The sequence below is a fragment of the Lampetra fluviatilis genome, chromosome 17 (genome assembly GCF_964198595.1).
Source record: "Lampetra fluviatilis chromosome 17, kcLamFluv1.1, whole genome shotgun sequence".
In the NCBI taxonomy this organism is placed as follows: Eukaryota; Metazoa; Chordata; class Hyperoartia; order Petromyzontiformes; family Petromyzontidae; genus Lampetra; species Lampetra fluviatilis.
The window spans coordinates 13,649,781-13,672,489 of NC_136291.1; the positions used below are offsets into that span (position 1 = coordinate 13,649,781).

General features: G+C 54.4%; 1 protein-coding gene across 3 annotated transcripts in view; it reads right to left on the reverse strand.

Moving 5' to 3' along the window:
• The window catches only part of ABCC10 (ATP binding cassette subfamily C member 10), a 76,518-nt gene that overhangs the window by 20,269 nt on the left and 33,540 nt on the right, over nucleotides 1-22,709 (reverse strand). For 2 of the 3 annotated variants that reach the window (XM_078864195.1, XM_078864197.1), the window contains exons 11-13: nucleotides 22,038-22,118; nucleotides 11,140-11,529; nucleotides 10,347-10,437 (exon numbers count right to left, since the gene is read on the reverse strand). In XM_078864195.1, the coding sequence (XP_078720321.1) occupies nucleotides 10,347-10,437; nucleotides 11,140-11,529; nucleotides 22,038-22,118 (562 nt within the window). The remainder of the gene's footprint in view (nucleotides 1-10,346; nucleotides 10,438-11,139; nucleotides 11,530-22,037; nucleotides 22,119-22,709) is intronic. The other variant, XM_078864196.1, reaches the window with a different exon arrangement.

A 22,709-nucleotide genomic window follows, 5' to 3' on the forward strand; every position in this document is an offset into this window, starting at 1 on the left:
GTCCGGTTTATGGGTCGTGCGTCGCTGCGAACGGGGGTAGCATGGGTATCGTGGGCCAGGTGGATGCTAAGATATCTATTGGGGATGTGTCGGCCTCGGGCGTTGTGTTAATATCGAGATCTTTGGCGGTTCCTTGTTTGTTAGCCACCGATTTTTTAGCTAAGATGCCCATTTTGATCAAAATCAATGAGAATTGTATTGAACTGCCGGGGGGCCGTCAAATCTCGTTTCTGCCGTCGCCCTGGGGGCGACCTGCTTCGGCCGTACAAGTGCAGGCGCTGTCCGTCGCATCTGTGGACATCCCACCTGGTACACAGATGCTTATACCCTTGCGGTATCGGAAGCCCCTGCCTGATCGGCTAGGAGCAGTAGGGGTCTTGTTGTCACCGTCCGCCACGATAACAACCGGGTTGGCGTTAGTGGGGGCACAGACCATCGTCCGGCCGGATCAATTACCGTTTTTACAGGTGCTTAATGCGGGGGGGGAAAACGTCCGTGTTCCGGCCGGTACGGTTGTGGCACATGCCACTACGGCGTTTGCGACGCATGATTGTCCGCATAGCCGGGGAGTGGTTGCTGGGGTTTCCGAGCCAAGGGGTTCGGATAATCGTTGGGTTGCTGATTTATGTGACGGAAATTCTTCCCTGTCCATGGAGCAACGTGGTGCGCTGCGTAAATTGTTGTTGACATATTCCGATGTGTTCAGCTCCGATGATTTGGATTTGGGCCGCACATCGTTGCTTTACCATCACATTGAGACGGGCGATGCTGCCCCTATTCGATTAAATTCGCATCGGATGAGTCCTGCGGAGCGAGAACACGTGCGGGGGGCAGTGGAAGACATGTTGGCTGCGGACATTATATCGCCATCTAACAGCCCATGTGGCGCTCCGGTCGTCTTGGTTAAGAAAAAGGATGGCAAATTGCGATTTTGTGTTGATTTCCGGAAATTGAATAAGATATCGGTGGCAGATGCGTACCCCCTGCCGCGTATGGATGACTCCCTCAACGCATTGTCGGGGGCTAAGTTCTTTTCCACACTGGACCTCTCTTCGGGATTTTGGCAGCTTCCCCTTGACGAGTCCTCACGGGAGAAAACAGCATTCCATACGCCGCAGGGGTTATTTCAATTCAACTGTCTCCCGATGGGATTGAATGCGGCCCCTGCTACATTTCAAAGATTGATGGAGCTCGTTTTGTCGGGGTTGCAGTGGGAGACGTGTCTTATATATTTGGATGATATTATTGTCTTCAGCCGCACATTTGATGAACATTTGACGCGGCTGGAGACAGTGTTCACGAGGATGCGTTCTGCCAAATTGAAATTCAAACCAAAGAAATGTCACCTACTGCAACGGTCCGTCCGCTATTTGGGGCACATTGTGAGTGCTGAGGGGGTGTCCACGGATCCGGAAAAGACGGCGTGCGTCCGGGATTGGCCGACTCCGGCCACCGTGGGGGATGTTCGGCGGTTTTTGGGATTTGCCTCGTATTACCGAAGATTTGTGCCGGGTTTTGCGACGATTGCGAGGCCCTTGCATCTCCTTACGGGTAAAGGACGGAAGTTTGGTTGGGGACAGCCGGAGGAGGCGGCCTTTCGGAGTCTGCGTGATCTATTGGCCACGGCCCCAACATTGGATTATCCCGATTTCGATCACCCATTCATTCTTGATACGGACGCGAGTGACAAGGGTATTGGGGCGGTATTATCACAGTCTAAAGGGGGTGTAGAGCGTGTCGTGGCGTATGGTAGCCGAGTCTTGTCTCCTGCGGAAACCCGCTACTGTGTCACTCGCAGAAAACTATTGGCGGTTGTTTTTTTCCTACGGCAATTTCGACCATACCTCTACGGTCGTTCTTTTATTGTGCGTACGGATCATGCGGCCTTGCAATATGCCCTTAAAATTGACCAGCCATCCGGACAGTTGGCACGTTGGTTGGACACGCTACAGGAATTTTCCTTCCAAATTCAACATCGGAAGGGAGTGCGCCATGCGAACGCTGACGCACTTTCCAGATTACCGCGGCGCGCCCCTTGTAAATGTGAGTCGGGGACGCATAGGTGTTCGCCGATTCCAAACCCCCCTCAGCCGCTTACGTTGGCCGTCGAGAAGTCGGATACTCCGATGGAACCGGGACCGGCTGACGGGGTTTTGAATCTGCCGCGGTCTGTCTGGATCCGGGAACAGATGATGGATGAGTCGTTGGTGTCCTTGCGGAAGCGGTCTGCTAGGGACAATGGGAGTCCGAGTACGGCTGTGGGGCCGCAAACCGCTCTCCGAGATGGTCTGCTTATGTGGCGGGAGGGGTTCCAGGAACGTTGGCGCCTGGTGGTACCAACGTCCTTGCGATTCGAGTTGATTAGAACTCTCCATTGTGACACTCTCTTACATTTAGGGGTGCAGAAGACCTTGTTGACGTTGCAACGTCATTATTTTTGGCACGGCATGGCGACAGATGTCGTAGGGCACGTGCGCGCGTGCCCTGCGTGTGCACGACGTAAGCCGCCGAAACATCCTTACGTGCCGCCTCTCCAGTCGATTCAGGTGTCTCGAGTCAATGAATTGGTGGCACTGGACATATTGGGACCTTTTCCACCATCGGCGAGGGGTAATAAATATTTACTGGTAGGGGTTGAGTACCTCTCCCGTTGGCCGATGGCCTGGCCGTTGCCCGATCAGTCGGCCGCGGCCATTACCGACGCCTTTTTGTTTGGGTATATTATGGACAAGGGGGCGCCTGAGAGACTCCTCACGGACCAGGGCAGGAATTTCTCTTCTAAATTATTGGCGGAAGTGTGCGCGGGCCTTGGGACTAAGAAAGTACGGACATCCCCATACCATCCGCAGACGGATGGTATGGTTGAACGGCTGAACAGGACATTGTCTGCCATGCTTTGCCATACCGTGAGCGAACAACAATCAGATTGGGATCTGCACATCCCCGGAGTGCTTTCGGCGTACAGGATGACGCCTCATGCGGCTACAGGGTATTCGCCGTTTTACCTTATGTATGGTCGGGAAAACGTGCCGCCGGTGGATGTGCAATTGGGAACTGGGGTGAAGGGACCTCGTAAACCACTTCCTGAATACATTCAGGACACGGTTCGCCGAGTCACGGAGGCGCGGGAGAATGCCCGCGTGGCTACGGCCAAAGCCCAGGCCCGGAACGAGCGATATGCGTGACGGTCCGAGGGGGAGTGCCCCTGGAAGGTTGGGGACCTAGCCTGGCTTCATTGTCCACAGGTACGTCCGGGGACCTCGCCGAAATTGCACAAACCCTGGCATGGTCCCGTACGCCTCATTGCGGTTCCCAACCCACAGTCAGCACGCGTACAAATTGGGTCTCGTCGCTGGGTTGTGCATACGTCGCGCTTGAAACCATATGTTGCTCCCTTACATGATGCGTCATCCCCCAATGTTGCCTTGCCGGGGTCTGTTGCTGCTGACTCTCCCCTGCCTGCGTCCATTGATCTTGCTAGAGCGCCTGTCGTACCTGTTCCAGACAGGCCGGCCGTGACATTGCGGGGGACGAGGGGCCCTGCTCGGAGGACGCCTGCCAGGTCTGCGGGACCTTCGAGCCCTGCAGCCCTTCCGACCCAGCTGCGGGCACGGTCACAGGACAAGCCCAAGACTAATTCTTTAGGGACACGGGACGTTGGTGGACTTCCAGCTGCGGCAGGGAGATTACCCCCTGTCATTCCTCGACTTTCATCGCGTTCCCGTTCTGCGAGTGGGCCGCCGACCGTCCGGGACGGGCCGGCGACCCGCACACGTTCCAAATCGCTTACGTTTCGTTGATTGTTGCTGTGTTTTTATCTTTTTCTTACGGTTGTATTTATTGCATGCTTTTTGTACGTTCGTTGATGTTAATTGCGTTGTTGTTGTTGTTGTTCTTGCTGTTACATTGTATGCTTAGTGTCCTTTAGGGGGGTAGGTCGATTCGCCGCATTACGATTGCTATTGGTCAGCCGAGGTCGGCTGGGATTTTTCTACGGGGGAGGGTGGTGTAATGCGGGCGTAAGCGACCTTCCGGATGTGACGTCACGGGGGGTGGAGCCATGTGACGTGGGTGGAAGGTTCGGGTCCTTAAGCGGGTAAACCGGAAGGGGAAGGGAGTCGGGGTGTGAGCGGAAAAGAGAGAGGCCACGCGGGCGAGTGAGAAGAGGGGGGGCACCGACGGCCATCGGGAGCCAACCCCGAAGACAGGCGGAAGCTACGGAGTGGTGTGCAGCTGCGGAGAAGACAGCCAGAAGAGCTGCGTGTTAGAGGCAGCGGTGTGGCTGCCAGGTGTGGCGGGAGAGAAGAGAGAGAGACAGCACGAGGCTGTCAGAGCTGCAGAGAGGACGAAGGAGAGAGGAGTTGCAGCGAGTACAGCCAAGGGGGCTGTGTGAGAGTAACAGCAGCGGGGCTGCTGTTGTGGATCGGGCCGACATCGGAGTCAGCACCGTGGAGAAGCTACAGAGTAGAGACAGCCGTGTGGGAGTACAGTACGAACCGAATAAAAGACACTGAGCCAGACATCGTGGTCCAGTCGTTTATTACACATGCATTGGGGGGGTTCTTTACTCAATCTGGCAAGTTCAAAGTGATTTTCCAGGAAATCACAAAATCAGAGCATGGTTTCACCTCGTTGAAACCTCTCTGTCCCACCAGGCGGACTGTTCGCACCCCTGCCATCCGCTCAGTTCTCAGCCAGTATGAGTCAGTGCTGACAGCCCTTGAAGAAATGGCATCATGCAGCTCATCTGACACTTCAACTAAGGCCAATGGTCTTCATGGAACATTTCTAAAAGGGAACACTGTGCTCGGTCTTGTAATGGCTGAAGACCTGATGGGGGATTTGGAGTGCCTGAACACCTCCCTGTAGCTTAGGAAACAGACTGTTTTAGGCATGTTGGAGGCTGTGGACCATGTCAAAACAAGCATGCAGGACAAGCGAACGGAGGAGCACTTTGATGTCTTGTTCGCAAAAACAACTGCTGTGGCAACAAAGTTGGACCTACAACCGATTCAGATGCCTCATATCCGCAAACCTACAAAGCGCGACACCGGTCAAGCTGCAGCCCATATCCATCCGGAAGCCCAGTCTTTGTACAAAGCCCACTTCTACAATGCCTTGGACACAGTGAATACTCAATTCATACAGAGGTTTGATCAAGCTGGATTCCACAAGCTGCAGCAGCTTGAAAATGTGCTGCTATGCGGAGACATGGACAATGTGGTAGACGAGTATCCTAAGTTGAAGACTACTGCATGTGCAGCGATACACGCGCTCGCCGGTGCGCCGCGGAGCCGTCTCGCGCACCGCCTCGCCCTCGCTATGTGGTGGAGTGAGACAGGGCCGAAAAGGGCACACCACAGGGGGGGCCCACACCCCCACAACAAGGGAAGGGGAGGGGTGAGGGGGAGGGCCCACGGGAGGGGAGGGCCCATGGGAGGGAAGGCACTCGGCCCACCCCCACCCCTGACCCCGCACCACAATAAGGGGCCCACCCCACACTATCATGAGGGGCCCACCCCCCACCACAATTCTGGGCCCACCTCACACCACATGGGGGACCCACCTCACACCACATGGGGGGCCCACCCCACATCATACGGGGGGTCCACCCTGCACCACAATGGGGGGCCCACCCCCCACCACAATGGGGGCCGACTCCACACTACAATGGGGGGCCCACCCCACATTAGGAGCCCATCCCATATCACAGTGGGGGCCACCCTGCACTACATGGGGGGCCCAGCCCACACCATAGTTGGGAATCCACCACACGTAACAAGGGCCGATTCATCCCGCTGAGACACACCCCAAGGGAGGGAACCACATCTTCGGGCCGTTCACCTCCATCCCCCGTCGCCTTGCTATACACCACAGGATAGCGAGCCAGTGCCTGGTCAGTGGCCACGCAATGGAAGAAGCTGGTAAGGCGGGTGGTAGCAGCCACGTCAGGAACCTTGGTCCTGCGGTTCGGGAAAGCAAACTTGAAGCTCAAAGCCTTCGAAGTGCCACCTCATGCAGTCGTCGGTACCCTACTTGGGCCACGTCGTCAGTGAGACTGGAGTGGCTACGGACCTGGAGAAGACGGCCTGTATAAGGGCCTGGGCCGTTCCCATGACAGTTCCAGAGGTACACAGGTTTGTGGGCTCTATGTCCTTCTACCGCCGGTTTGTGCTCAATTTTGCAACCATCGCTAAACACGTTGATGGCTAGGAACCAGAGGTTCTACTGGAAACCCCCGGAGGATGCATTCCAGCAGCTGTGCTCGTGTCTGACGGACGCACCACCCTTGGCCTTTCCAGATTACGGCCTCCCCTTTATCCTGGACACGAACACCAGCGATGTAGGCATTGGCAGCGTTTTTTACAAATCCAGCACGGTCGGGAGGTGGTTATCGCCTATGGCAGTCGCGTGCTGTCACCCAGCAGTACTGCGTTACCCGTAGGACGCTCTTGGCGGTCGTCCACTTCATGCAGCAATTTCGACCCTACCTTTATGATCGCAAATTTACGTTCTGCATTGACCACCACGCGGCCTTGCAGTATTTGCTCCGCATTGACCAGCCTTTGGGCCAGCTGGCCAGGTGGATAGAGCGCCTGCAAGAGTACAGGTACCAGGTGGTACATCGCAAGGGGACAAGACACGCTAATGCAGACGCATAGTCCCAGCTGGCGCCCCAGGGTGCTTGTACATGCGCTACAGGCGTGGCACGCTGCAAGGAGGCGATGCCGGAGGGAATGGTTATCGCTCCCATATACACGGCAGATGGCACACAGGGTGAGGTCCAGCTGACCGACCACGACCTGGGGCTAACCTTGGACGACTGCAGATGTCTGCAGCAGGAGGAGGCCCCCCTACGGGCCCTACGCACCTCAGTGGAGAAAGGGGGGGAGGAGTATGTTGTATGGGAGGACCTCCCCATGTGGTTGAACCCGGCGGGACGCCAGAAATGCCTGGTGGTACCGGAGTCGCTGCGTCAACAATTGGTCATGGACGTGCACTGCCGCCAGCTGCTACACCTGGCCGAGCAGAAGACACTGTCCACATTACAGGGTCAGGACTTTTGGCCAGGTATGACTGCTGACGTGCACCGATGGGTTGCAACCTGCGTCGAATGCGCGTGGCGGATGTCACCACCCCGGGTAAGCCGAGCACCCTCCTGGACCAAATGCACAGACCATCGTTGGTGCCTTCGTTGGGGGCTATGTTCTTGATAAAGGGACGCCGGAGCGGTTGCTCAAAGATCAAGGGAGGAATTTCTCGTCACAGCTGCTAAAGGACGTCTGCTCTATCTGGGGCACTAAGAAGGTCCGAACATCTCCGTATCATCCCCAGACCAATTGCATGGTGGAATGACTTAACCGCACCATAGCGGCCATGCTGTCCCAAGTGGTGGACCAGAACGACTCCGATTAGGACCTCCACATCCCGTCGGTCTTAGCGGCGTACAGGGTGGCCCCACACACGGTGATGGGGTTCTTGCCGTTTTTCCTTATGTACACACAAGACCCCATCCAGCATATTGAGGTGCAGCTGACGGACATCCCCGCGAGGGTAAACGCATGGCCAAAGGCACTAAAGATCTCCCCAATTTATTTGAGGAAGGCACACCAAGTGGCCGAGGCTGCATCAGCCGATAGTCCAAAGAGCAGTGTACAGATACAGGAGAGGACGGTGATAGCCAAGCCCTTTAAAGTCGGGGACCGGGCATGGCTACACTGTCCTCACCGAAACTGCACCGACCCTGGAAAGGGCCGGTCGAGGTCGTCAAAGCACTCCTACTTCAGTGCGTCCAGGTCCAACTGGGTAAGCGCCGATGGTTTGTGCACCCCACCTGCCTTAAGCGATATATCTCTCTTCACCTCCATCACCTCCATCATCCTCTGCTGAGGCAACGCCATCGTCACCGCCATCATCATCACCGCCGCCCGAGCCAAGGTCGCCCGCCTCTACTCGCCGACCTGAGGGGGGTTCGGTGCCCTGTGTTCCCTTGTAGCCTACAGCACCCCATGTGAGGCTTGACAGAGAGGCAGCAAGACCGGTGGTCACAGGGGCTGGAGAGATGGCAGCACGCACAGGACGAGGCAACGCCGGCACCACCGAACCGAGGACCGCGACAAGAGGGGCTCCGACGGAGGGAGCCGCCGCGGTCATCTATAGCCTGTGAATGTCCGGACTGTTACAGGGCACTGGCTGGAGACCTGGGCAGACCATTCAATTGATGTTGTTGATGTTGTTATTGTAGGGGTACTGGGGGCTAGGCAGAACCGAGGACGTTTTTTGTATCCCCCGGTGGGGGGGAGGGGGGGGTTAATGTAAGGGATGTCAGGGGTAGGAATGGAGATGGACAGTGGGTTAAGCGGCATGGAGAGGATTCCCGCCAAAAGGAGGGTGGCAGTGGAGCAGGAACAGGGGAAGAGGGGAGGAGCAGGTGAGGAGATATAGGAGGAGGGGGGCATCAGGCGAGCTCGGGGAATTATGTCGGGGAACAGATTGTGAGAGGGCTGTGGGTAAGTGTGGACTGGGGGAAAATAAACGACAAACACCCCCCCCCCCCAACCTCCAACCTCATGTCGGCTCTACTTTATAAGTACATAGCTCCAGTGGCTTCCTAATATCGGAAGGATGGCCTGAGAAGCGCATCTGAACACGTGCGATACAGTGACCATCTTTGTTCGATGGCTAGCCATTGAACAAAGACGACCGCAGTTCGCTCGACGGTTTATGCTCCTTGACAAAAGTGGCGCTCGCTTAAACACCCAAGCAACTCAGAGCTCCTTACATCTCCCCCTCCATCTCAGTCGCTCCAATGCCCTTCTGCAGTCTAGCCAAGGGAACCCCCCCCCATGGCAGCAGTCCCTGTGTGGCACAAGGTAAACGCAGCACTGACCTTGCAAGCGGGCGTTAATCCGCCACTCGTGGGAATTGCTGCGATGTGACTCTTTGCAATTCAGTAATTTACGCGTAGTTTGTAAAATTGAGAGAGTTGTACTGTTTTGTAGTGGGTACAAAAGTTGAGGAGACTTCTCTCTTCTGGAGGCACAACGTTTATGTAACATTTACATTTACACAAAGGGGCCCCTTCCACCCAATACACTAAGGAGGTATTTCATCCAGACTATTCTGCCCTCACACTGGTTACGCTCTAACCCTGCCCTGGTTAAGCTCTAACCCTGCCTGGTTAAGCTTTTGTCCCGACCCTAGCCAGGGGTTCGGGGACTGCCCTTTGGGCTCTTCACTTCGGGTCTCCCAGGTGGCAGCTCCAGGTCTCTGGGGTGGCTCTTCGGTCTTCAGGTAAACGACGACCGCCGGTCCCGTTCAGGGGACTGGCTTTTATACCATTTTCTAGCTCACTCCGCCCCTAGCCACTCCCCCCTTCTGGAACCGTCTGGAGGGGCCTGGAGCGTGACGTTATCCCCCAGCCCCCCTCTTGGGGGTCTGGGGTCTGTACCCCTGGTCCCGAGCTACACTGGGGTTTACCTTGGCCTAGCGGCCTCACTCATCTCCATCGGCTTCCTTTCTCCCCCCTGTTGGCTCAAGGCCGTAACTACAGGCCATAATTATTTAATTTATTATTTTATCTTTATACGTGACTTTACCGAAAGAACCAAAGAATAATTCCTGCAGTCACGAAAGCTCCGAAATTGAGATTACAGGCCATAAGTAGCGGCAGTTACACACAACCTTCAATGATGCCGCTACACCTCTATGCCAGCAAATGTGGCTTATCCATCAGAATAATGTCACAAGTGGTGAGTGTTTTTGGTAAACGGTTGTGCTAAACCGGATTTTTTAGCTCCCACGTATGCGAACGCGGTTACGGGGTCATGACAAAGTCACCAATTTTTGGGCAATGGCCTCAGGAACTCACAACCTTGCAGGAGAAGAACTGTGTGAGGGAGATGTAGAACGGCTATAAACTAAAAATTATTTTTTTTAACAGGTAAGGCTCACTGAGCTATATAGCTCTTTTTTAGAAAGCAAACTGGCCACAATTAATAGCCCAATGAAGAGGCTTATCATGCTTATATTTATAGCAGCCAAATCCTCTAAACCCATGATTCTAAACGTGGAGGGAAAAATCGGAGGATCCGAAGAAAAATCCACGCAACGACGGGGAAAGAGACACCGTAAACTCCGAAAATACAGGCGTCAGAGTCGGGATCTAACCCACGACCTCCTGTATACCACGCGAGGTAGTTAACATCTCCTAGCCACCGTGACACCCCCCCACCGTGTCTGCAAGGGGTCGACCGATTTCAGCGCCTCTCGCTGGAAAGAAAACTGAGTGCACACGGCGTTCAGCAAAACCACATGGCATCGAACGCTATGTGTAATATTCGTACCTCTCGAAATTATCGTGGAAACTTGCATTTTTATGTTCCTGTACATGTGCGATCCAGTAAGACAGCCACCAGTCTGTAACATGACGAGTTGCTGCAGAAACAGGAAAATAACCTCCATGAGGATACATTTTATCATCACCATATATCTCAACTACCGACACTTACAGAGCATTTATCATCCTATTCCAGAACAGCACATCCAACCAGGCCACCTTTATTTTGTTATGCCTTATCTCATCAGACCGATGCGCTACGTGGTCGATCGCTGCTCGTCAACACTGCTGAATGGCAGAAACTCTTGAGCTCACAGCCAGCACAGCTGCACGGCTAAAGACGCCAACTTATAATGGTGCTGCTATTCGAAAATTCAGTTGCACGTCTCTGCCACACGCCGTACGCAGGAATTTCCTGACTTGGACATAGACGTAGGAGTTGCTGTTCATTTCAGCCAAGCGCACAACTCAGGGGCCATCGCTTCATGAAACCCTGAAAGCGCGAAGAGCAGCCCTAAACCTTGGGCTCTTAGTAGCACCGTAGGCCTTAAAGCAGAGGTGGACGTCCTGTTATATATTTAAAAAATTAAATGCTACACTGTTAAAAAATTTAATATCCATCTTCTAATGCCACTGCAATAAATGGTGGCTCACTGAGAAGTATGAGATTAATTACTTTTACAGACCTAGTACGTGGTGAGCATTAGGTTTTCGCAGTGTGCAAGGCGCCCTGGCGTGGTAACAACCTCACATATCAACATTGCACATCGTCATCAACACCCAGCAAGCACAAGACTCACCCTGCATGAGAAAGAGCGCAAGGATGACGGCAACGGAGAGGCAGGAGCCGACGGCGCGCCAGTACGCGAGCCACACGCCCAGAGCCACGGCACCCACCATCCTCTCCTCCTGCTGCACCAGCGGCTCACTCACTACTCCAGCCACACCGCCACCATCCGCTCCATCAGCCACACCACAAATACCACCACTAATCGCTTCTCCAGCAACATTTCCGCCACCACCACCCGCTCCTCCAGCCACACCACCACCACGCACCTCTGCAACCACACCGCAACCACCACTACCACCACCTGCTCCTTCAGCCACACCACCACCACACGCTCCTGCAGCCACAGCGCCAGCCACACAATCAGCATCACCCTCACACTCATCTCCTCCACCTCCTCCTTCTATCACACAGGGAAATCATCATTGCAGAATTGTTAGCTTGCATAGAAGAACAACGTATCATTGGTCAGCATCAACAACGTTCTAAACAAGATGTAATGCGGGGGTCACGATAACGCTAACGTTAGTAAAGAAGATCCAATATGAACAAAACTTCATTATAAAGTCGTGTTGCTATGAGGGACTTAGTCGATAGACGCCCGGGCACATTTACCAAAGGGTCGCCCCAAGACTCGGTGAAAACCCCCTTTGTAAATGACGCAGGCCTCCCAGCCCTTGCAATGACATCACATGCCACGCGTGCACAAGGAAACATCAACAAATAATGAGCCGGCGAGATGTTAACCACCTCGCCTGGTATACAGGAGGCCGTAGGTTCGATCCTGACCCTGACATCTGTATATTTGGAGTTTGCGTGTCTCTGTACCAGTGGTCGTGTGGATTTTTCTCTGCGTCTACTCGAATATGTGGCTGTGATCAATTTACACCTGATAAGCTACATTGTTGAGCTATCACTAGTGGCCAGGCCGCTTCTGAAAGAGCGCTAGAGAGCTCAGTAGGCTTTACCTGGTAAAATAAAATAGTTTATAGTTTAGTTGAATAGAATGGCCTGTGTTCATGTTCTATTCATATGTTTATATTCATATAAGTCCATGATAAAAGTTTAGCGAAAGCAACAATGGCTGTAGAATACAACAGCAGTCTATGGTGTCACACTCCTGGTGGAAATTTGCTTCTCTTGGAGTGCGCTTACATATTCGTTGCGTAATAATAGATGATACCCAAGTTAGATTCAGGCCCTTTTTGAAACTTTTTCATGACGATGAAAGTCTGAACTCGGGCCACTGAGCATGCAAGCTTCAGCCGCGCAGCGGCGATTCAGCGTTTCCGTGTGCCACACTACGAACCTCTCTACCTGAGCTCCATTCCCAGTCAACTGATTACATCAGTGGCGAGTTACATGTGAACCGAGCCTGCCCACCACCCCTACCAACCTGCACTGACAAAGCGTGGCCAATTTTGATCCAAAGAAGCCTTCATGTCCACCATTTAATTGACAAATGACTGTGATTTATTACCTGCTATAATTGCGTAATATTCAACAACACGTTTATGAAAGCAGGCAAGACTCCAACAGCTCACATGAGCAAATGTGCACACATTGCAGGACTACAGTGAGGGAAAAAAGTATTTGATCCTCTGCTGATTTTGTACGTTTGTCCACTGACAAAGAAATGATCAGTCTATAATTTTAATGGTAGGTTTATTTGAACAGTGAGAGTCAGAATAACAACAACAAAATCCAGAAAAACGCATGTCAAAAATGTTATTAAATTGATTTGTATTTTAATGAGGGAAATAAGTATTTGACCCCCTCTCAATCATAAAGATTTCTGGCTCCCAGGTGTCTTTTATACAGGTAACGAGCTGAGATTAGGAGCACACTCTTAAAGGGAGTGCTCCTAATTTCAGCTTGTTACCTGTGTAGTGGTGATACGCGCTGGGTGTATATGTCGTGTGCCAGCGCGTATGTACGGGTGTGTGTGTGGTGACGCGCGCTGACGGGGAGGAGCAGGCGTCAGTGCGCGGGTGGGGGTAGTGCTGCTGATTGGCTGTGTGCCGGTGACGCGCCCAGAGGGAGTGATCGGGTAGCAGCGCGGTGTGATTGGTCGGAGAGTGGAAACACGCGCTGAGCGGAACCGGATCGTGGGGATAGCGCGTGGGGATTGGGTAACGGAGGAGCGGTGCCGACGTTGAGGTCCGCATCCGCTCCGTCTCCCGGGAAGAAGGGGTATATAAGGTGATGCACAGAGGAGCAAGGGGCAGAAGTGGAACCATCTAAGAATGAAGACGAAGGTGTAGAGATAGAGCCCGGAGAGGGAGAGAAATGGAGAGTAGAAGAGAGTAAGGTATAGTGTGTAGCCAGCGAGATAGAAAGGTCTACACGAGCTGAGTAATGTATAGTGTGTAGCCAGCGAGATAGAAAGGTCTACACGAGCTGAGTAATGTATAGTGTGTAGCCAGCGAGATAGAAAGGTCTACACGAGCTGAGTAATGTATAGTGTGTAGCCAGCGAGATAGAAAGGTCTGCACGAGCCGAGTATGCATACGGTGTAGCTAGCGAGATAGAACGGTCTGCACGAGCCGAGTATGCATACGGTGTAGCCAGCGAGAGAGAACGGTCTGCACGAGCCGAGTATGCATACGGTGTAGCCAGCGAGAGAGAACGGTCTGCACGAGCCGAGTATGCATACGGTGTAGCCAGCGAGAGAGAACGGTCTGCACGAGCCGAGTATGCATACGGTGTAGCCAGCGAGAGAGAACGGTCTGCACGAGCCGGGTATGCATACGGTGTAGCCAGCGAGAGAGAGGAGAGTGTAGCAGAGGCGCAGAGTCTACACGAGGCGAGAGAGGAGTGTAGCCGAGGCGCGGAGTCTACATGAGGCACAGAGAGCCGGCAGCACAGAATCCTGAGTCAAGAGAAGTGCGGTGTGAAGAAGAGAGGCCACGCGTTGCATTGTTACAAGTCAAGATTTAATAAAAGAAGTGTGTTCCCGTCAAGGAGTTTCCTGCCGTCATTTTCCAATACTTCATCTGGCGTCAGAAGTGAAACGGGCTTCCAAGTATGGAGACGAGGAAGACCCGTAGGACCCACGGGATTGACCGCGAGGAAGACCTGGACGACTCGGAGCCGCTGGTGGCGGGGGGTGAGGAAGAGGACTTGCCCACGCTGCAGGGTCCGTCGACGGCGCCGGCCGAGCGACCGGGGACAGACGCCGGGCTTCGTGAGGCGCACTCCCGACTGGCGGAGCTGCTGCTCGCCGCTGCGTCCATCTTGGCGGAGATCAGCTCGTCGGGAGGAGCGGGGACGGTGGGGGACATTTTACAAGGTCGCCCCGCAGATTCCCGCCAAAACGAATGGGGGATTCCCGCCATTGCGCCTGGGCCTGCTTTTGGCGGGAACGGCGAGCGCCACGTGGTGGTGGGTTCCCAAGCGCGCGCATCGACTTCATCAGCGCGCGAGGGGGTCCGCCATCTTACGTCTGCTGCTGGAGCCGCCATCTTAGACACCGACGGACAGGCGGAGAGGAACCACGAGGCGGATGACTTCATTTTTCAGCAGCGCCTGCCCACGTTGTCAGCCTTCAAGGCGGAAGGCGGAGACTGGGGCCAATTTCAGCGAAGGTTTTTGGCGCATCAAGAGATGTCAGCGTGGTCCGATGCTACGGCGCTGCGGGCATTGCCCGCCATGCTGGACGACGATGCGCTCGCGGCCTTCAGGGCTGCACGGAAGTCGGACCGCTCCACGCTGAAGGATGCGCTGGGTTTGTTGGCCAGGGTCTACGGGCCTCCCTCTACATGCCGCCATCAGTTCTACGCAAGACGGAAAGCGGCTACTGAGACCGCGCTGGCCTATCGCACGGCGTTGCTGGCTCTTGCTGATGCTGCGTTCCCTCGGATGGACGAGGAGGGCCAAGACGCGATGGTTTTGGAGCAGCTGCTCAAGTTGGCGCAGGACCTGGGGGTCCCTATCAACACAGCTGACGACATTGATATTTCTTCTTTGAGAGTCGCCACGAGTATTCAAGCGCACGAGGCCCTACAACGGAAGCAAGGCGTTGGTTGCAACGCTGCTGTCGTCGCAGCCCCGGGGTTGGTGGTCGCCGAACCCCAAGTCGTCAGCCCACGAGAGGAGGCGTTCGCCACGGGACGACCAGGGGACTGGAGGCCGGGGGCCCGGTCGCCTCTGCGATCGGGCCGAAAGTCGGAGCAACCAAGATCTACTCCGACCCTCGTCACGTGCTATAACTGCGGCCTCCGGGGCCACGTGGCGTCCGGGTGCCGCGCTCCGCGGCAGCGCGCCATGGGAGCTCGGCTGGACGACGACCGAGAGCCCAAGTCATCTCTACAATCCCCGGCAAGTCGCGGCACCTCACACGCTCGGCCTGTTTATTCGGCACACATGGGACGCCGCGTTGCGGCGGAGGAGGGCCGGTTAAGGTTCGGGGATTCGGTTCGGCGAGGGGGGTTCGGCCGGGACCAGGGAGACATTGAATGGGCGGAATTGGGGCATAGAATTGTGGCTGCTTCGGCGGGTTCGTCCGTTGTTACGGGATCTATTGATGGGGTTGAGATTAGGGTGTTAGTGGACACGGGGGCATCGGCAACTATTATATCGGACCTCATTTATAATATTCTTCCAGTCCAATGTCGTCCGCTGCTTCCAGTGGATGTGCCATTTTACGCCGCTAATGGGGGATCGTTGGGCATTATCGGTCAGGTTAGGGCGTCCATTTGCATTGGAGATATCAAATTATCGGGACCCGTTTTCGTTTCGTCTTCTTTGGCAGTTCCGTGTCTTTTGGGCACTGACTTTTTGGCTAAAATGCCCATTAAAATTCTTATCGATCAACGATGCATTGAACTGCCATCGGGTCGCCGGATTTCATTTTTGACGGGCCCTACTGACATTCGGACGGCGTGCGCTACGATACAAGCGGTGGCGACGCAGACAGTGCAAGTGCCCCCGGGTTCACAGATGTTGATTCCCCTCCGGTTGGGGAAACCATGGGTGAGGGAGGCTTCGGGACAGAGTATGCTTTTGGGTCCTTCTAACAAGGCTGTCGGGGGTCTTGATTTATCGGTGGCTCACACTTTGGTGCGGGCTGACAGGGATCCGTTTGTGATGGTTTTGAACGCGGGGTCGCGACCAGCTGTCATTCCGCAGGGCACCGTGCTGGCTCACGCGGCGCAGGTCCCTGGGGATGATGGGTTGGTTGCGCAGGTGGGCTCGAGCCCCGCGCGGAACGTTGAGCCAAGGGAAGACCTTGAGTGGGTCCATTCGTTATGTGCCGCCTCGGACGATTTGTCGGCGGCGCAGTTGGGTGCGCTGCGCGAGTTGCTCATTGAATTCTCTGATGTATTCAGTAAACATAAGTATGACATTGGGTGCACGGATTTGTTGCACCATCACATTGAAACGGGCGATGCGGCGCCGGTCAGGCTAAATCCCTTCCGACTGAGTCCCGTGGAGAAGGAACATGTTCAGTCGGCTGTTAACGATATGCTAGAAGCCGATATTATTTCGCCCTCCTCTAGCCCGTGGGGAGCGCCTATTGTGCCGGTTAAGAAGCAGGACGGGTCCCTGCGATTCTGCGTTGATTTCCGTCGCCTGAATAAGATCTCTGTGGCTGACGCGTATCCGCTCCCCAGGATGGATGAGTCCCTCGATGCATTGTCTGGTGCGCGATATTTTTCGACTCTTGATTTGTTATCGGGGTTTTGGCAGTTGCCGCTCGACGAAGAGTCGAAACCTAAGACAGCATTTCGGACTCCAGGGGGGCTGTTCCAGTTTAACCGGTTACCCATGGGACTTCACTCCTCTCCAGCGACGTTTCAGCGACTTATGGAGCTGGTTTTGTCGGGCTTGCAGTGGGATACATGCTTGATTTATATGGACGATGTCATTGTTTTCAGTAAAACGTTTGAGGAACACCTCCGGCGGTTGAGAGGGGTGTTCTTGCGAATGCGATCGGCTAAGTTGAAATTTGAACCGGCCAAATGTCACCTCCTTCGTAGGGCGCGCTGTAAACCGACGCTTGCGGGGGAGATAGGGGCACTGGCTGCGACAGCGGGCGCACCGAGTGGGGATGATTCCACTGCCTCTCAGGGTCGGGACTCGCTGCTCTCGCTGTCGCTCAGCGAATGGGGCCGCCTCCAGATGGCGGACAGCTCGCTGCTAGCATTGCGCCGCAAGGTTGGGGGTCCCGAGGGGGACCAGGAGCGTATCGGCTCCTATGTACTTGAGCGGGGCGTGTTATTAAAATGGGACAGTTTGTCCCGGCGGAACGCACTCGTGGTGCCTTCCGCTGTGAGGGGGAGGGTTGTCTTGGCGGCACACGAACGCCTCTTGCACTTGGGAGTTAACAAAACGCTTGCCCTGCTTCAGCGTGACTATTACTGGCCGGGAATGGGAAGTGATGTGGTGCATATTCTGAAGGGGTGCGTTGAGTGCGCCAGGCGTAAACCACCGGCCGTGGCAGCTAATCCACCGCTGCAATCTATTCAGGTCTCGCGTACCAACGAGCTCGTGGCACTCGATATTTTGGGGCCCTTCCCAGTCACGCCGAGAGGGAATAAATATTTGTTAGTGGGGGTCGAATACTTTACCCGATGGCCTATGGCGTGGCCTCTCGCTAACCAGTCGGCAGCGGCTGTGACGGATGCCTTCGTCCAGGGCTATGTCCTGGACAAGGGGGCTCCCGAACGCCTGCTGACCGACCAAGGTAAAAATTTTTCGAGTAAATTGTTGCAAGAGGTGTGCGATCTGTTGGGTACCAAGAAGGTGCGTACCTCCCCGTACCACCCGCAGACTGACGGGATGGTGGAGAGACTCCACAAAACCTTGACTTCCATGCTGTGCCAGCAGGTGTGCGAGGCACATGTAGATTGGGACCTGCAGGTCCCGGGAGTCCTTGCCGCGTATAGAATGGCCCCCCATGCAGCTACGGGGTTTTCCCCATTCTATTTGATGTACGGTCGGGAAGCTGACCCGCCAATAGAAACGCAACTTGGCCTGTCCGCTCCACGAACTAATTCTAATTTGGCAGAACATATTAAGTTTAATATTCATAAGCTGACAGAGGCGAGGGAGGCCGCACGGCTTAATTCGCGGGCTCGCCAAATTGCTAATGAACGGTTGCGGGCACGGAAGGTGTCCATGCACGAATGGAAACCAGGTGACAGGGCCTGGCTGCATTGCCCTCAGGCACCCTTGGCTACGTCGCCTAAATTGTTGAGACCGTGGAGGGGACCCGTGGAGGTCGTGCGCGTTGCACGGCCCCAGTGCGTTCAGATAAAGTGGGGAAAGCGCCGGTGGTACGTTCACCCCTCCCGACTGAAACCGTTCTCGCCTCCATATGGCCTCCCCTTGTGTCGTGATGGCCGGGCGTGTGACGTGACCGGCGACCCAGAGGGAGAAATGTCTCTGCCTGATCCACACGTATTGTCGCCTGATCTGCTCCCAGGTGTCTCGGAACTGACAGCTGCCGATCACCGGCGGCCGGATCTCCGCGGCGGGGCCGGCCCTTTCAGGCCCGTTCCGCGCCGTCTGGAGCGGCCGGAACCGCCGGACGGTCGTCAGTGTCCCGCCCCATACGATGGACCAGCCAGACGGACTCGCGCCAGGTCGTGCTACTTTGCATGACCTGCCTCGTGAGGAGTCGGGGCAGTTGGAGCGCCTCGTCACTGCGTGTAGTCGCAGGGACGTGGGGCGCGTTCGTTTCGAATTTGCTCGTATCGTGTTATTGTTGACTTTTCGCGTTCATTGTCAATCTGTACATAGTTATTCTTGTTGTTGTTGTTGTTGTGTTATGTTACGGGGCACACTCGGGGGGTTATGGGGTTTTTTTTTGTTGGTTGTCGTTTTATCGTCGTGGTTGGTTGTTGTTAGCAGCCGGGCCGGCTGCGAGCTATGTGGGAGGGGGTGATGTAGTGGTGATACGCGCTGGGTGTATATGTCGTGTGCCAGCGCGTATGTACGGGTGTGTGTGTGGTGACGCGCGCTGACGGGGAGGAGCAGGCGTCAGTGCGCGGGTGGGGGTAGTGCTGCTGATTGGCTGTGTGCCGGTGACGCGCCCAGAGGGAGTGATCGGGTAGCAGCGCGGTGTGATTGGTCGGAGAGTGGAAACACGCGCTGAGCGGAACCGGATCGTGGGGATAGCGCGTGGGGATTGGGTAACGGAGGAGCGGTGCCGACGTTGAGGTCCGCATCCGCTCCGTCTCCCGGGAAGAAGGGGTATATAAGGTGATGCACAGAGGAGCAAGGGGCAGAAGTGGAACCATCTAAGAATGAAGACGAAGGTGTAGAGATAGAGCCCGGAGAGGGAGAGAAATGGAGAGTAGAAGAGAGTAAGGTATAGTGTGTAGCCAGCGAGATAGAAAGGTCTACACGAGCTGAGTAATGTATAGTGTGTAGCCAGCGAGATAGAAAGGTCTACACGAGCTGAGTAATGTATAGTGTGTAGCCAGCGAGATAGAAAGGTCTACACGAGCTGAGTAATGTATAGTGTGTAGCCAGCGAGATAGAAAGGTCTGCACGAGCCGAGTATGCATACGGTGTAGCTAGCGAGATAGAACGGTCTGCACGAGCCGAGTATGCATACGGTGTAGCCAGCGAGAGAGAACGGTCTGCACGAGCCGAGTATGCATACGGTGTAGCCAGCGAGAGAGAACGGTCTGCACGAGCCGAGTATGCATACGGTGTAGCCAGCGAGAGAGAACGGTCTGCACGAGCCGAGTATGCATACGGTGTAGCCAGCGAGAGAGAACGGTCTGCACGAGCCGGGTATGCATACGGTGTAGCCAGCGAGAGAGAGGAGAGTGTAGCAGAGGCGCAGAGTCTACACGAGGCGAGAGAGGAGTGTAGCCGAGGCGCGGAGTCTACACGAGGCACAGAGAGCCGGCAGCACAGAATCCTGAGTCAAGAGAAGTGCGGTGTGAAGAAGAGAGGCCACGCGTTGCATTGTTACAAGTCAAGATTTAATAAAAGAAGTGTGTTCCCGTCAAGGAGTTTCCTGCCGTCATTTTCCAATACTTCACCTGTGTAACGGCGTAAGTTGCTACTATACAGCACGTAGCGCACCCTAACACTGGAAGGGGTGACGGCCCCTTCACCCGGTTCTATCTGAGGCAGTGTCCCTCAGCTAACGTTTCCCAGTTAGCTCCTACACTCCTCTAACCCAGACCATCCTAGTGGAGGCTAACTGACCTGGCCCAGCTTCGGCTCAGGTCCGACCCTCAGCCACACGAACCTGGCCCTCACAAGGACACAGACCTCGCTGCTCTGAGGTCGCCCCTGGCTTGCCCTGCTCGGCTCTTATAAGAGCAGCGAGACAGGGTAGTCCCAGGGCTAGCTAGCTGGTCTTCAGTCTTCACTGGCTCTTCTGCTCCAACGACTGGCTCGAGCTCTCTCGCGCACCGCCTTATATACCCAACTGCCCCTCCGAGGGGCGGGGCTGTATGCGGATGTTGATGTAAACACCCCACGTACGGACGTTGATGTAGACACCCCAACGTAACGGCTTGCTACACCCCGGTACGTAATACCTCTCTCTACACCTGTATAAAAGACACCTGTTCACAGAAGCAATCAATCAGATTCCAAACTCTCCACCATGGCCAAGACCAAAGAGCTCTCCAAGGATGTCAGGGACAAGATTGTAGACCTACACAAGGCTGGAATGGGCTACAAGACCATCGCCAAGCAGCTTGGTGAGAAGGTGACAACAGTTGGTGCGATTATTCGCAAATGGAAGAAACACAAAAGAACTGTCAATCTCCCTCGGCCTGGGGCTCCATGCAAAATCTCACCTCGTGGAGTTGCAATGATCATGAGAACGGTGAGGAATCAGCCCAGAACTACACGGGAGGATCTTGTCAATGATCTCAAGGCAGCTGGGACCATAGTCACCAAGAAAACAGTTGGTAACACACTATGCCGTGAAGGACTGAAATCCTGCAGTGCCCGCAAGGTCCCCCTGCTTAAGAAAGCACATATACATGCCCGTCTGAAGTTTGCCAATGAACATCTGAATGATTCAGAGGACAACTGGGTGAAAGTGTTGTGGTTAGATGAGACCAAAATGGAACTTTTTGGCATCAACTCAACTCGCCGTGTTTGGAGGAGGAGGAATGCTGCCTATGACCCCAAGAACACCATCCCCACCGTCAAACATGAAGGTGGAAACATTATGCTTTGGGGGTGTTTTTCTGCTAAGGGGACAGGAAAACTTCACCGCATCAATGGGACGATGGACGGGGCCATGTACCGTCAAATATTGGGTGAGAACCTCCTTCCCTTAGCCAGGGCATTGAAAATGGGTCGTGGATGGGTATTCCAGCATGACAATGACCCAAAACACACGGCCAAGGAAACAAAGGAGTGGCACAAGAAGAAGCACATTAAGGTCCTGGAGTGGCCTAGCCAGTCTCCAGACCTTAATCCCATAGAAAATCTGTAGAGGGAGCTGAAGGTTCGAGTTGCCAAACGTCAGCCTCGAAACCTTAATGACTTGGAGAAGATCTGCAAAGAGAAGTGGGACAAAATCCCTCCTGAGATGTGTGCAAACCTCTGTGATTGCCAACAAGGGTTTTGCCACCAAGTACTAAGTCATGTTTTGCAGAGGGGTCAAATACTTATTTCCCTCATTAAAATGCAAATCAATCTAAAACATTTTTGTCATGCGTTTTTCTGGATTTTGTTGTTGTTATTCTGTCTCTCACTGTTCAAATAAACCTACCATGAAAAGTATAGACTGATCATTTCTTTGTCAGTGGGCAAACGTACAAAATCAGCAGGGGATCAAATACTTTTTTCCCTCACTGTATGTGGGGGAGGATAGGGAAGAGGATGAGGAGAGAGAAGAGGAGAGGGAAGAGGAGGAAAGGTGGGGGAGGGGAGGAGGAGGAGGAGGGGGGGAAATGGGAGGGGGGGGGGAGACGCGGTTACCATCTGAGTGTGGCTCAGCCTCGACGGCCAAGGGCCAATCAGGAAGCGCGTTACCGGCCGGAAGCACCGCGTGGGGCGGTCCTGCAACACAGACACCTCCGATTCACATGGTTGGCTAAGTACGGCGCGAAAGAAGTTCAACATCCATACACACGTACATACACACGTACATACACACGTACATGCACACACACACGTCTACACACACGTCCACACACACGTCCATACACACGTACATACACACGTCCATACACACACGCACATACACACAGGCCGGCACAGCCTGGCGTTGTATAGCAACACCGATAAATTACACGCACAGCGGACGGCAAACGACATCGGTGGCCACGTACAGCAAGCCGGTTATACTCCGCCTCAATGTTGAGTGGTTAAGACTGTTTTAAACATATGCTTAACGAGTGCTGTTTGCTGAATTGTCACTCGAGCATGGCTCATAATGGATTCACCCCCGCTCAAGGACGCTCTACGAGTGGGGCCAAGGCAACGCAGGTAAACCGATCAAAGGAGGGCACGTGGCTGTTATTAGGGATGTCTGGCATAGACACACCTAAGACAATTAACACTTCACTTCATATCACTTAACTACGTATTTACAATGTGATGGGAAACACTAATAACCTTGATAAAACCACTGAATCTGAGTCATTCATC